This window comes from Protopterus annectens, chromosome 8.part0 (genome assembly GCF_019279795.1).
Source record: "Protopterus annectens isolate FY-2018-M chromosome 8.part0, PAN1.0, whole genome shotgun sequence".
Taxonomy (NCBI): domain Eukaryota; kingdom Metazoa; phylum Chordata; order Ceratodontiformes; family Protopteridae; genus Protopterus; species Protopterus annectens.
This window is the reverse complement of record NC_056741.1, coordinates 338,073,777-338,089,713: the sequence shown is the minus strand read 5'-3', so window position 1 is coordinate 338,089,713 and position 15,937 is coordinate 338,073,777. Positions and strand designations below refer to the sequence as shown.

The following is a 15,937-nucleotide window of genomic DNA, read 5'->3' as shown; positions in this document are numbered from 1 at the left end:
TCTGCTTGACTTACAAAGCCATGTCTGACCCATCTCTGTTATAAATGTTACATCTAAAGAAATCCCAATCCCTCCACACTACTCACTCCAGAGACCTCAACTTCATTACCACAATCAACAGAACAAGCTGGAGGGACTGGTTTATAACCCAGAGACTACCCATGCTATGGAATACAATTCCCATACATGTTAAGGGGAGCACCTCACTGGCCCCTTTCAAGAGAAATCTTGATGAGTGGATGTGAAATATAAAATTCAAGAAAATTCACCCTGGGGATCACTCCAGTGGCTCTACTTGACAGAGGCACTGGGAACTAAGTTCGGGTGGCATGATGCCAAGGTAATCCTATGGGCTAAGCTTGCAAAGGCTCCAGGGCCATTAGCCTAGTACACACCAATGAACCTATAAGACAGTCATCAAGGCCCTGGACAAGGGAAGATCTGTACATACAGGCTACCTAGCCTTAGCCAAGGCTTTTGACACTATCCCCCAATCAGGCATCATTGACAAACTCATCCAGCCAGGTAGTAACCCTTAGATGGGTCACTAACTGGCTCATTGATAGAACACATATAGTTAAACTAAGGGAATCCACCTCCAACAGCAGAGCAATAACCAGTGTTGCTCCACAGGGATCAGTCCTGGGACCTCTACTGTTTGGAATCTATTCTCCAAAGTGCAATCAAAAATTAAAGGTCATTGGCTGACAAAGTTTGTTGATGACTACAAACTGGGAGTGGTCATAGAATCTCCAAATTATGTCAACATTCTACAAGACGGTCTTATACAAGCAAATGATTGGTGCCAAAGTAGCAGCCTTAAATTCAATGCAAAAAATGTAGCATCATCCCTTTTGATAAGAGCGATGTTCCTGCTAACTACCACATCAACAGCAATATCCGAAGTATGCACTCAGTGGTGAGATACCTGGACACACAGGTTAACAGCAATCTTACCTTTGATTACCATATCTCCAAAGTCATAGGAAGAGCATTGTATATTGCTCATCTCATAAGTAAAGGCATCGCCTCAAGAAAAAAAAGAAGTTATAATCTCCTCCTGTACTCTTTCCTCATCAGGCCAATAACTTCAGTACAATGCCCCTTTTGGTATGTACTTTTCCAAACACCTGCAGCAATTGGAGAAACCACAAAGGTTCTTCACAAGGAAAATTCAAGGTCTTCAGCATCTGTCCTATGTGGATTATCAGAAAATCACTGTCACTTTATTCTGATTCATACAGACTACTGAGAAGTGATATTTGCCTTGCATATTAGGCAACCTCTCTCCCTGCTTTATTGGAAATAGTGCATATCCACAAGTCAAATGGTACATGTGTTACTCACTGTAAAGACCTTAACCTCATATGTGACATTAATAGAACCTGCTGGAGGGACAGATTTGTCTCACAAAGGTTACCACACCTTTGGAACAGATTCCCACTTCATGTCAAACAGAGCACCTCACTGGACCTCTTCAAATGCAATCTCGGAGATTGGATGGGCAACAATAAATTCACCCTGGGGGTTCCACCTGTGACCCTCTTTGACATGGGCATTAGGTGCTGATCATGGAAATAAGGGTAGAACTTGGCTAGGCTTGTAAGGCTCCCAGGGCCATTAGCCTAGTAACTTCCTATGATCCTATGATCCTATGATGCTTGAGAACAAGAGCAAAGCTAACAAATAATAGCTGACATGAGTATTCCAAGGTCATAGTCACTGCAAGACTGGTAAGTCTTCTTCTAAAACCTAGTTGAGATTACATACTTTATCAGATTGAGTGATTGTACATTATCATCACACAGCAGAAATTAAGGCGTAATTCAGCATCAGTGGCAAATAGTTTCTTCAGAGCAGGGAGTCTTAAAGTTGATATGAATTGGCCCCAAATTAGTCAGACTTTTAAGTGTGAACATTGGTGTGCTCCATGTTTTATAAGTGCATAAATGGGAAACATTCATTTGTTGCATTCAAACAAAACAAGTGGCTGATCAGTGTGACTTTTTTATAAAGGTTTACATAAATACCATAACCCTAGAATGTTTTTAATACTACATGCAAAAATGTTTTAGTTTTGTTTTGAACACAGCTTATTAAAACTTTCTGTTTATTATACTTATGATTTAAGAAAGGGTTCCCTACCTGCCATGGCTTAAACTTATCAATCTTTCCACATGTTCCATTCATAAAAGGACCTTCTCCTGGTTTGCATGATAACATATTATGTAAAGCATGTACAGTAATGAACACAGCATTATACACATTGTAAGTGAATCTTAAGTCTGTCAGCTGAAAGAAACGGATATTTGTATCTTGAAGCCTTTCTTGTCCTGAGCAATATGAACCTTGTCCACTCACATTCTGAGTCATGTGCTCAGTGTTATTATCTAACCATATGCATCCAAAGACTTGCTCCCAAAATGTTTTAACAAATATATCTGCTGGAAGCTTTGATGGATGGATGCCATAAAGAAAATCCCTAAACCTGGGCATTTGACCCCTCCGGATTGAGAAGCCCAATGTACCCTGAAGGGTGTTTAGAAATTTTCTGTTTGAGAAAAAAGGAGAATCAGACCATGCCTCACTGGCAATCCATACCTTTCCACTTATTCCATGTTTTACAATTTCTTCCATAACAGGAAGTAGGCTTTCATGTGAGGAGAATATAACAATGACATCTGCTGATGATTTTTTAATTACTTCAATGATATTTTGAATCTTTATATATGAATAAACAAGAGGAATAAGTTCATAAAACTCAACGCATCCACCTGCTTTGATGATCTTCTCTCTTAGGATTTGACCTCCCATTTCTCCATAGTCAGAATTCTCCAGTAAAATTCCTACCCATGTCCAACCAAAGTGTATAACCAGCCTGGCAAGGCCAACTGACTGAAAGTGATCACTTGGAGCAGTCCTAAGAAACGATGGGAACTGATACTTGTCACTCAGTGCAGACACTGTTGCAGCATAGCTGATCTGAAAATATAGAAAGGAACTAATGGTTTCCTGAGATATATTTATTACATTTTATTGACTGGACTCATACTTTTTCATCCCCTCTTGTTCATGCATGAAGCACATGATTATGCTGATACTCAGGACTAGAAGCAAATTTATCAAACTAGCATGAAATATACAGTAAGCATGAATATACAGGTGAAAACTGTAGAATATTTTGCTTTTTTTCCAGTATTATAGTCTTAGCACTACAAAGCACTATACATTTCTGTGTTTAATCAACACAGATTTCCAAGGAAATGCAGTCAGAGTTTGGGTATTTGATGTATCTGGGCTAACTTTATTGTTTATTTGCATCTGTTTACAAGGATAGTCTGTGTCAACAGATAACCGTGAAGAAAAGTTCCATTTATCAACATAGAAGAGACAAAATATATAAAACAGACAAAAAGTTACAATAATTTTCCTGGTATGATAAGCTTAATAACAAATAGCAGCAAAAGCAGGAGCTGATCCTACAGATTTACAATTGCAATCATAATTTTCCGCAATTACATATGCAAAATAGATTCGCTCACGGTAGATCAATTTTAAAATCAGTCAAATTCATCTGAAGTTGTATAGCAGTATCACAGCACAAAAGGGCGAGCTGTTGCAATGCAGTACAGAGCATAAACAGGAGTTGTAGAGAGGAGTTCTCAAGTAATACCTGACAGATTCTGTAGAGAGTAGGTAACGAGAGAAGGTTCTGTCTTGAGAAGGTAGAGTTAGAGGACTTGGGAAAGTGAAAGGAGGCAAACTAGAATGTGAAACATTAGGGAAAAAAACAGACAGCAAGAGAGTAGAGCTGGAGAGGAGGGAAAAAGGAGGAAAGGAGGAGTAGAATAAAATAGGCAGGAAGTACTAGAGTGTGCAGTACACATAATAGTAAAGAGCAGGAAGTACTAGAGTGTGGAGTACGAGTAATGTAAAGAGCAGGAAGTACTAGAGTGTGCAATACACATAATAGTAAAGAGCAGGAAGTACTAGAGTGTGGAGTACGAGTAATGTAAAGAGCAGGAAGTACTAGAGTGTGGGGTACAAGTAATGTAAAGAGCAGGAAGTAGTAGAGTGTGAAGTACGCGTAATAGTAAATAGCAGGAAGTACTAGAGTGTGGAGTACGCGTAATAGTAAAGAAAGGGAAAGGAGAAATAGAATGAAAGAAGTTAATTTCTATACAAAACAATTGTAAAGAGGGATCAGAAAGACAGAAAGTTAAAGCAGTGAACATCATTTTGGTTTTGCTGTGTATCTGATGAAGTCTCTGTAATTCTGGAATATTGAGACGAAAGTGCTTATATATTTTATTGTTTATTAAATAAAAAATGTGCTTGGTGGTTTTAAGAAGTGGTCTGCCTCCTCTACACACATTTTTGTGGATTTAATCATTTTGCTTTTAAACCTTTTTGCTACCTTTTCTAATTCATTTAAAATATTAATGCAGTAGGGAAAGCCCTCTTTTTCAGGGATGACCCAAGGTTACTGCCTGGTTAAGTTGCCAGCATAGAGTGACACAGTAGAAATAATGGAGACTAAGAGAATCAAATAAAAGACTACAGGATAAAACCCATTACCAGCTCCTTGTCCTAATCATGTGTGCTAAATAGTTAGGCCAGTTCACAATTCACATATTTAGCAAAATTACAACACAGATAAGGATGAAAGTACATAAAACATAACTGTTAAACAAGCAAATAAGAAAAAGACAGCTGAAAAATATTTTCCTACAGCTGCAGTCAGACAACAGGACAATAAAATGCTGATCTAAGCAGATGTTCAAAATGTACCATTACTGGTGTATATAAGAGTATAATAGGTTATAGGCACACAAAAAGTAGCTAGAACAAATTTAGCTGGATAAAGAAATCAGAAAATGTTTCAGAAGTGCAAGTCAATGTAAAGAAAGAAAGTCACAAGCAGGTTCATCAAGATCAATAAATCACAAAATGTTTCAGGAATTCAAGTCATTGTACAGAACAAACTGACAAGCAGGTTTGTCATGTAAGAGATGTAGTCTTCTGTCAATCAAATGGTTACAATTAGAAAAGTCATATACAAATTTAAAGCTTACTCCAATGAAGAAAGCATACATATCACAGAAGAATGCCAAGGAGCATCCAAGCCTTGTTTTGGGCACACGTGTTCAGACAGGATGGTGTGCATTTGTCTAGATCAGGGAAGATCATTTTTGCAGCAGATATTTTGCAATATTTGACAAACACTAGGCAGGATTTTTGCCATGTCGAAAATTTAACAGCCCATAGATAGCCCATTTGATGCATCTCTGATGGTTGTTAATGCTAGGAGCATTAATTATAAAGTGTTTTTATTGGAAAATTTACTACCTTCCCACAAGATTGATGTTGTTATTGTTTGTGAAACATAGTTAAAGAATAATGACTGGGAACCAGTTCTGTCAGGGTATAAATGTTTTTACTGTGACATACATTCTAATAACAAATCAGGTAGAGGTGTTATGATATTGATTAAAGACAGCTATGAGACTTGTGATTATTACATGTCCAATGATAACACCAACACTATAGACTGTGTAACTGTAACAAGAAAGACAACCCTGGAATATATAACAATTGTTGGAGTATACAGACCACCAAAATCAAGAGCTGATGACCTAGAGGAAGTAATATATTTCTTGCATGAAACACAGGTGGGAAGAATAATATTAGGTGGGGACTTAAATTTTAACAGAAACAGACTGAAATAATATATAATACAACATTAGTAAGGATATTTTTCACAGCATATATTCAGAAACAACAATTGCTTCAGATTGAAAAAAAAAACTACCAGGGGACAGAACATACTAGACATTGTTTGTGTTCCCAAAGAAATTACAGTAACTTCAAGTCAAGTTTTACCACCATTGATGTGCAGTGATCATGGGGTTATAAAGGTTAATTTGTTGCTAGATTATTCTGCCTAACTGAAATCTAAGCCAATGCACAGAAGGTTAATTATGGATTATATGGAAGCAAAACAGTCACTATGTAAAATTAACTGGAGTGAGGTGTTCAGTGGAAAAAACTGCAGATGGAATGTAAAACGCTTTTTTAAAGACAAATTGTCTGAGTGCAAAAAATCCAAAAACTGTTTAACATTAGGATCAAGGCATACAACATCAGGGGGATATATTTCCATAAGAACAAGATATCTGATTAAGGTGAGAGACAACAAATATAAGAAATGGAAGAGAGGTCGAACTAAAACTTTGAAAACTGAAATAAACAAGCTGGAGAAACATTTTAAGCATAGTGTGAGACAAGAGTAAGAAAAATTTGAAGAAATTTTATATAATGATATTGAGCATAATAGAAAATGATTTTATTGATGCATAAGACATGGAAGGAGTAAAGACACACAAATTGATAAACTGTGTGCAGTTTCTAAAATTTATTCTCAAACACAACAGATTATAGATATATTTGCAAAATCTTATACAAAACAGTTTGGCTCCACAAAAGGGGTGGTAAGTTGTCCTAGTGACATCCAGGTAACCTCAGATACTGGAATCAGATTAGATTATACTGAAAAAGAACTGCGCAAACTTGATCCAAACAAAGTGCAGGGAGGAAACGGAATTAATAACAATGACCTGAGAACTTACATTACCATTATATCTATTATACCTATACCTACTTCCTAATTCCTTTTCTTGGTTACCTGTTATAATAATCTTTCTGCCCACTAGGTGCAGTCTAATCTGGCCTAGAGCCCTTACTCTTTCCCCCACTTTTGTTAGTTTCAGCTCACTACATTCTTTTTCCTATTTTCTCTTCCCTTGCCCTGCTGCCTAGCTATTCCCCTAATACTCTCTCTCCGGTCCTAGTCCATACTCTTCACATCCTCTACCCACAGCAGCAGACTATTATTCTTTTTATTCTTCCCTCTTCACTATCCTTTTTCTTACATCATACTGCTCCACTAGAAGCTACTTACCTGCTCCACCTTCTCTCTCTGGGTTGTTACTGCTACTGATTGTCTCTGCTGAATCCTCCACTACTTGCTCTGACCCTCTCCGTTCGCCCTACGGGCTTACTCCACTCCCCTACCCTTCCCCCAATTCCCACCCACCCCCACTGCTGTTAAACGTATACCTGTTTAGCCTCACCCACTTTTCTACTCACCCTATCACCTTAAACTACTACTTATCAACTCCTCCCCTAATCTCTCTCCTTAATTATCTCCACTCTATTGCAAGTGACAATAACCACTCCACTCTACCTTTATCTTCATTTCTAGTCTCCCCAAAACCTCCTCTGCCTATCCTACCACACTACCAACAATTTACATAACCTCTTAACCCTACTATTACAAATGGCCTACTTACATAAGCCTATCCTCAAAAACTGTCTTCTCATTTCTCCTTCATTAATATTCCTAACCTTAACTTATGCCCTAACCTTCTACGAACACTTCTCTCTGGTTTATAAAGTACCTACCCACCAGCAAGCTCTACCAATTACACATCTCAACTACTTCTCCCACAGTAACATAACCTCTACTTCAGCTTATCTACTTCCAAGGTTTCATAGATATTCCCATGTTACTTACTTCCCCAACAAGACAAGCCTACCCAAGTACTATAAAATTATAAAAACTTTATTAAAACATTCCACACATCTTCTGTTAGATGGAGACATTCATCCTAACCCTGGCCCAATTCCACAAACTGACAGTAATCTACAAAAACAATCAGCCAATGATGTTTCTACCTCTATAAGATTAGGTAACTCTCTCAGAATAGCTCAACTTAATATCCATAGCATTAACAACAAACTTAGTCAACTGCATGCCCTATTACAAGTACATGCATTTGATATCCTTTGCCTTACGGAAACTTGGTTGAAACCTTCTACTCATAACCTAGAAATAACCCCACCTGGATATAATATCCTAAGATGTGACCGTACATCCAAAAAGGGTGGGGGTGTAGCCATCTTGTATAAATCTGAACTTCTCATTTCATCCTACAATGTGTTACTACCCTCAAATACCAATGCAGAAACCCTTACCGTCAAACTCCAAATTAATAATCTAAATCGATCTATATAATCTGCTCCTATATTCCTCCAGGAAATAATATTAACACTCTTGAAAACATTCTTTGTAGCCTTTCCACCCTCCTACCTCAAGAAACTATTGTACTAGGTGACTTTAACATAGACTGGACCACATGTAGCTCCCCCAATCCTAACACCCACATAAATCTATATGGTTTTACTCAAATAATAAACACCCCCACAAGAATCCACAAACCTAGTAATAAGGAAACTACTCTTGACTGGATCCTTATAAACAATCACCCTGAAACTTATACTCCAGGAACTCTCCCAGATGACATTAGTGACCATGTTCTAACCTACATAACAAAACAAAAGGCATACAGCCCTAATAATAACAATATTTTAACCTACCGTTCTAAAAAACATTTCCAAACCGAGAGCTTTCAAAATGAGCTAAAGGCCTGTAACTGGTCATCTCTAAAGCAACTTAAATTGGATGAAGCAGTTTCTTACTTTAATACTAAATTCCTACAAATCCTAAACTGCTATGCCCCCCTCTGCTCTTCCCGAGTTAGGACCAAAATAGCCCCATGGCTCACAAAACAAACCAGAGAAAAAATGTTCCTACGAAACAAAATATGGGCCAAACAGAGAGCCTCTAAGAGCTCTAAAGACCACGTATACTTTAAACAGCTAAGAAATGCTACCAAAAAGGACATTATCTTAGACAAGAAAAACTATTATTCCCACCTTCAACAATCAAACTCAAAAAACCCTCAAAAGTTTTGGTCAGGCATTAATAAACTTCTCAAACCAGGACAGGCTAAAACTCCAACCCCATGCTCAATTCCCCATAATAGTCCTATGCAAATAGCCAATGCCTTTAACAATTACTTCACTGAAGCTATTCAAACTCTAGCAAAAACATTATCGCCCATTACCCCCTGTCCTTTACAATATACAAACAGTTCATTTCCCTCCTTCCATATACAACCTGCGCCAACATCCTTTATCTACAAACTTCTTCAAAAACTCAAACCTTGCACCCCTTCTGCTGACCGCCTGCCAGCAGAATACCTTCAAATAGCTGCCAAAGCCATAGCATATCCCATATCCATCCTTATAAACAGAACAATCACAGAAGGTACCATCCCTTCCATATGGAAGGTCTCTCATATAATCCCCTTACATAAAGGAGGTAAATCCACTGATATCTCCAACTTCCGACCAATTGCATTACTCTCTCCACTAGACAAAATAATGGAAAAATGTATTCACCATCAACTACTTCAACACCTGCTCCACAATAATTTACTTGCTAACTGCCAGCATGGCTTTAGGCCCTTTCATAGCACTACTACTGCCCTGCTAACTTTTACTGATTGTATAAACAGGAATCGAAACAACAACTCTCTCTCTTCCGCACTATTCATTGACCTATCAAAAGCCTTTGATATGGTCAACCATAACTTACTTATCAGTGTGTTAAAAACCCAATCTCTTGACCCACAAGCAGTTCTTTGGTAGAAATCCTATCTAGAAAATAGACAACAAGCATTGCTCTGGGACAATAATCTCTCCACACCCCTCCCCGTGAACATTGGAGTCCCTCAAGGCTCTATCCTAGGCCCCCTTCTTTTTTCCATTTTTATTAATGATCCCCATACTGTTTTTCCTCAAGCCACCTGTATACAATACACTGATGACCCTACTTTAATCTGTACTGCTAAGTCATCAACCTCTCTCCAGACCCTTACTCAAACTGTATTTAACTCTGTTGAAAATTGGTTCACCCATCATTGCCTTCTCCTTAACCTGAAAAAAAACAAAATTATTACTTTTTGCTCCCACCCAAAAGTCACCACAGATCCACTTCACAATTACCTCTAATAATGGAACTAGTATTTCCCCTGATACTACTGCACATCTCCTGGGTGTAACCATTGATCATAACCTCAGCTATGATGACTATATCAACAATACTATAAAAACTGTCAATAAAAAATTAGGCTCCCTGTATAGAATCAAACCCTACCTCACACCACTAGCTAGAACCACCATTGCCCAGACTCATCTCACTTCTACCCTGTTCTATGCTTCTGCCATATATACCAATCTATCAAAGCACAATCTTACCAAGCTTAAAGCTAGCTATAATAATATAGTCAGATTTGCCACTGGCTCCCTTATAGAACCCACCACTGTCTCAACCTTAAACAACTCGGATGGTCAGAACTACAAACCAACTACTATTTAATCAGCTTGTGATCACACAAAAAACTCTTTATCACCCAAATAATACCCCTATCCTCTCTAACCTGATCTCCCCATATAAAAATCTTAGAACTCTACGCTCAGCTAATAAGCTACTAATTTCCAACATTAAATCTAATAACAAAGCTGGGGACTCACTCTTTACCAGTGTTGTGGGCAGAATCTGGAACAAGCTTCCTAGAACACTCACTTCTCTCTCATCTACACCACTCTTCAAGAAACATTTCAAAGAACATCTAAAAATGCATTGGCTTTGTCCCTGCTCTAAACCTGACTGAATCATACTTATCCTCTTATTTCTCTTCTTGCTATACCCCTTCCTCCTGGGCTATGGCCCCTCTGCAGCATTAATCAATAGAAGCTAACCTTATACTAGTACTTGTGTTTTCCTGCCTTTTCTCTTTCTCCTTCTTTGACTTAATGAATGATAATTTTCAAATATCGTGTAACTTGTCCTTGATTGTATCTTAAACCTACGAAAGACTTTGTACTTGATTGTTTCTTAAACCTATGCAATGACTCTGTACTATTGTTCACTAAAACAATTTTTATTTTTTTTCCAACCATTTTTGCTCTCTTAATGTATTTGAATCTAGTCATTTTTTAATTATTGTATTCCGTAATTTACTTATGCTTGGAGCTTTTCTCCCCAGGCCTCTACTGAAAATGGACATGTATCCAGCTAGACTAGCCCGGTCAACAAATATAAAATAAATAAAAAATAAAATAAATATTATTCACCAGGTCATATAAATATGGAGAGATTCCTCAGGATTGGAGACATGCCCTTATTAAACCTGTTTTAAGGGAAAAGGGAGTAGGATAAACCTAGAGTCATACAAACCCTTAAGTCTATTTTCATGTTGTGGAAAATTAAGGGAGAATGTAATATTGGATAACTTATTATCAGAGCTGGATAGGTTAAGACTTGAAATCATATATCAGCATGCATATGTTGAAAACAGATCTATTACCACCTGTAACATGATGTTCTATAACAATATAATAACAGCTATGAATGAAAAATTGTGCTGGGATGTAATTTATATATATTTAACTTCAGCATTTGATAGGGTCATACACATAACACTGATCAATAAATTAGTACAACTACATATTGATGTACTCTTGATAAGATGGATAGCTGCATGGCTTACAAATAGGACATGGCAAGTATCATGCAGCAACTGGACAGGTGAAATCCTTGGTTACAAGTCAGAGTGCCCCACGGGGCTCTGTCCTAGGTCCTTACTTGTTTAGGTTATATCTTTCAGACATAACCTTTTCATCTGAGGTGTTCTATAGTCTATATGCAGATAACCTGAAATTGGGTAAACTGATTACACGTGTTACAGATAAGGCATGTCTGCAAAAACTTGACTAAATTGACCATTTGAGCACAGGAAAATAATATGCTGATAAATACATCAAAAACTAAGCAGATGAGATTTGGTAGGCATAAATCGAAAGATGAATATTTAATACAGTGCACAGTGATTAAATCTGTAGACTCATTTAAGGACCTGAGTGTATGGGTAGATTCAGCTATGAGTTTTTCTAATCAAGTCAACTAATTGGTTAATGATAGTTATAGAACTATAGGTTGTATAAAAAGATTTATAAAGTCTAGGAAATTAAAAATAATGAAGTCATTACTTGTTAGTTACATTAGACCCAAACTTGAATATGGAATAACAATATGGAAACCCTATAAGAAAACAAGCATGAGTATACTGGAAAGAGTACAGCAGAAATATATCAAGGGTATCCATGGATGTGAAAATTTAAGTTATTATGAAATGCTAAAATATCTGAACTTTTACAGTGTGTCTTACAGATATCTAAGAAGAGATCCTATTCAGGTATATAGGGCATTTAGGGACAACTACCTCTGGGAATGTTTGGGGTTAACAAAAAGTACTAGAGAATCATCAGACAACCTGTGTAGAATATTCTATAGGAATGAGAAGTGTAATAATTGGTTCTCTGACAGAGTAGCTGATGCATAGAACAGACTACCAAATTACATTAAAGTAAGTACTAGGTTAGATATTTTTAGGAACAGCCTGGATACTTATTATAGGAACAAATGTTTTGGTATATTGGCAAGCTAGAAGGGCATTAATGCCCATGCTTGAAATATTTGTATGTATGTATATAAGGGCAATATAGAAGAACACATAAAAAATTTCTTCTATTGCTCCTGCCACTTCAGAGATAATAGATATCTCCAAAGGAATATGCTACTGCCTTTTCAATAAGTGTTTTTTTTTTTTTTGCTTAACTTCTACAGTCTGCACACATGGAAACTATTTAACAGTGCCAAAGACTTGCAAAATGAGTAGCAAATATAAAGTGAAAAACTACAGTTAAATAGCCAATGCATCTGAAATCACAAAATGTGACTACAAATAAATGAATGAAAAAAGTAACTACCTTAAGCTGTGCAATGCATCATTAAAACCTTATTTAAGCATGTGCAGTTATGAAGATTATTTTCACATGATATTGCTGCACTCAAGGTACTTAGAAATTCACATCAAGAGACATTTTATAGAAGGCCTCCTACCTCCAAAAAGGACTAATTTTATGTTCTGACCCTAATAAGAGCTCATGCTCACTGCCTGTCCAGATGACAATGTTGCACACTGTAAAGTGCTTTAAACTAACATTACATACCCCATCTAATTGCTTAGAGTGTCTAATCAAGCTACTAACATCCCTGATACCTATCATTTACTTCTTAATGGTTGCTTTTTAACAAGCAAGAGTAAAAGATAAACTACAGAGTTATATTTACTGGACAATAAATTAAAAAATCTAAAGTATTTTTTTTTTCTTTTTGCAGTTCAAGGTTAAAATAAAGTTGGAAATGTAGTGCCTGCCTTGAATCTATATATTCACTTATGTATCTGTCTGTCTTTCATCAGATGTTCAGCAATATTTACCTATGTCAGTAAGTAAACTGGCTAATTCAACACCTATATTAAAAAAATCTAGTATTATTTTGTGTAAAAAGAAATCATGAAGGATATGACATCTTACCAAAGTGTCTCAAAGTGCTAAACTTATATTCACTCTCAGGATAGACTCCTCTGCACCTGTCGCCCCTGGGATTCAGGTTACTGGCTAAGGCTCTTGCCACCCCTATAGTGCCTTTTTTAGGGCAAACTTCAAAGGACAAAACCACCACCGTAACAGGTACAAGCATGCAAAATCTGAAGGTAATGCTACTCAATGCTAGAAGTCTAAACCTCAAAATGCACTCTTTCGAGGCACTCCTAAAAATGGAGAACATCGATATCTGTGCAGTAACTGAGACCTGGTTCAAGGCTCCAGAGAGCACCCCTGCAATACCAGGCTACAACTCTTACCACACTTTCGCCACCAAACCAGGACCGAAACACTAAAGGTGGAGGAGGTCAATATTCACCAAGGATATTCACACCACCAGGCTAGTTGGCCAACACAATGTGTCTGAAATTCTCCGAAAGTGCAACTAACACTAGGTAAGACTGCAATCCAAATTGTAGCTTGCTACAGATCCCCCACCATACCCCAAGATTCTCACTACACCTTTCTAAACATACTGAAAATATTAAGATAGAACCAAACACCCTAATACTGGGTGATTTTAACTACCCTGCCATTAACTGGGAAAACTACTCATGTCCCAACACCTTTGCGAACGGTTCTTGGAATTCATAAATTCCAACGCCCTGGATCAACTAATCCATAGTCCTACCAGGGCTCCAATATCCTAGACCTGGTCATTACCAACATGGGAAATCAATGCTCCATACCTATGGTCACCCCCTCGTTAGTCAGGTCTGACCATAAGCTAATCACCCTTAACATCCACATCCCACCCCACCCCAGTAAAGAAACCACCATAAAAAACTTCTCCAAAGCCAACTTCATGCTACTCAAGTCAAAAGTCACAAACTTCATGACACCCATGCAGACGGGAACTGAAACTGCTGAATCCTACACTAAGGCACTGTACGAGCACATCCACTCATGCATGAATCGTGCTATCCCAAATAGAACCAAAATGCTCTCATCCAAAAAAGGAAGCCAATCTGGTGGTCCCCTGCCATAAACAAACTTTATAACAAAAGGAAGAAACTTTTGCAGAAAAGAGGAAAATCCCAGGATGCAAAAAACTCCCTTACTAGCCTCAGTAAGAAACTGAGATGCCTCATAAAATCCTCCAAAGCTAGTTACGAAAATAAAATTGCCAAAGATTCCAAAGACAACCACAAAGCATTCTATAACTATGTCAAGAATCTATGAGGGCGTGCTCAGATCTGCTCTGAGCTAAAACAGAATGGCATTAAATATACTGATCCAAAGGATATTGCCAATATCCTGGCAGATCGATTCAGTGCCAACTTCACCCCCTCTCACCCCCTAAATGGCCCATCTCAATACCGGAAGATTGCCAAATTCCAGTAATAACGGCCACACAGGAACAAAATCCTGCCTTTTCCTCTTTCTCCTTCTTTGACTTAATGAATGATAATTGTCAAATATTGTGTAACTTGTACTTGATTTTATCTTAAACCTACGAAAGACTTTGTACTTGATTGTATCTTAAACCTACGAAAGACTTTGTACTTCATTGTTTCTTAAACCTATGCAAAGCCTCCGTACTATTGTTCACAAAAACAATTTTTATTTTTTTTCCAACCATTTTTGCTCTCTAATGTATTTGAATCTAGTCATTTTTTAATTATTGTATTCTGTAATTTACTTATACTTGGAGCTTTTAACCCCGGGCCTCTACTGAAAATGGACATGTATCCAGCTAGACTAGCCCGGTCAACAAATATAAAATAAATAAAAAATAAAATAAATATTATTCACCAGATCATATAAATATGGAGAGATTCCTCAGGATTGGAGACATGCCCTTATTAAACCTGTTTTAAGGGAAAAGGGAGTAGGATAAACCTAGAGTCATACAAACCCTTAAGTCTATTTTCATGTTGTGGAAAAATAAGGGAGAAGGTAATATTGAATAAGTTATTATCAGAGCTGGATAGGTTAAGACTTGAAATCATATATCAGCATGCATATGTTGAAAACAGATCTATTATCACCTGTAACATGATGTTCTATAACAATATAATAACAGCTATGAATGAAAAATTGTGTTGTGATGTAATTTATATATATTTAACTTCAGCATTTGATAGGGTCATCATACACATAACACTGATCAATAAATTAGTACAACTACATATTGATGTACTCTTGATAAGATGGATAGCTGCATGGCTTACAAATAGGACATGGCAAGTATCATGCAGCAACTGGACAGGTGAAATCCTTGGTTACAAGTCAGAGTGCCCCACAAGGCTCTGTCCTATGTCCTTACTTGTTTAGGTTATATCTTTCAGACATAACCTTTTCATCTGAGGTGTTCTATAGTCTATATGCAGATAACCTGAAATTGGGTAAACTGATTACACCTGTTACAGATAAGGCATGTCTGCAAAAACTTGACTAAATTGACCATTTGAGCACAGGAAAATAATATGCTGATAAATACATCAAAAACTAAGCAGATGAGATTTGGTAGGCATAAATCGAAAGATGAATATTTAATACAGTACACAGTGATTAAATC

At 37.2% G+C, this 15,937-nt stretch overlaps 1 protein-coding gene across 1 annotated transcript in view; it reads right to left on the bottom strand.

Moving 5' to 3' along the window:
- The window catches only part of LOC122808228 (extracellular calcium-sensing receptor-like), a 387,150-nt gene that overhangs the window by 243,307 nt on the left and 127,906 nt on the right, over positions 1 to 15,937 (bottom strand). Inside the window, exon 4 of the mRNA XM_044079190.1 lies at positions 2,146 to 2,982. Coding sequence (XP_043935125.1) covers positions 2,146 to 2,982 — 837 coding nt within the window. The remainder of the gene's footprint in view (positions 1 to 2,145; positions 2,983 to 15,937) is intronic.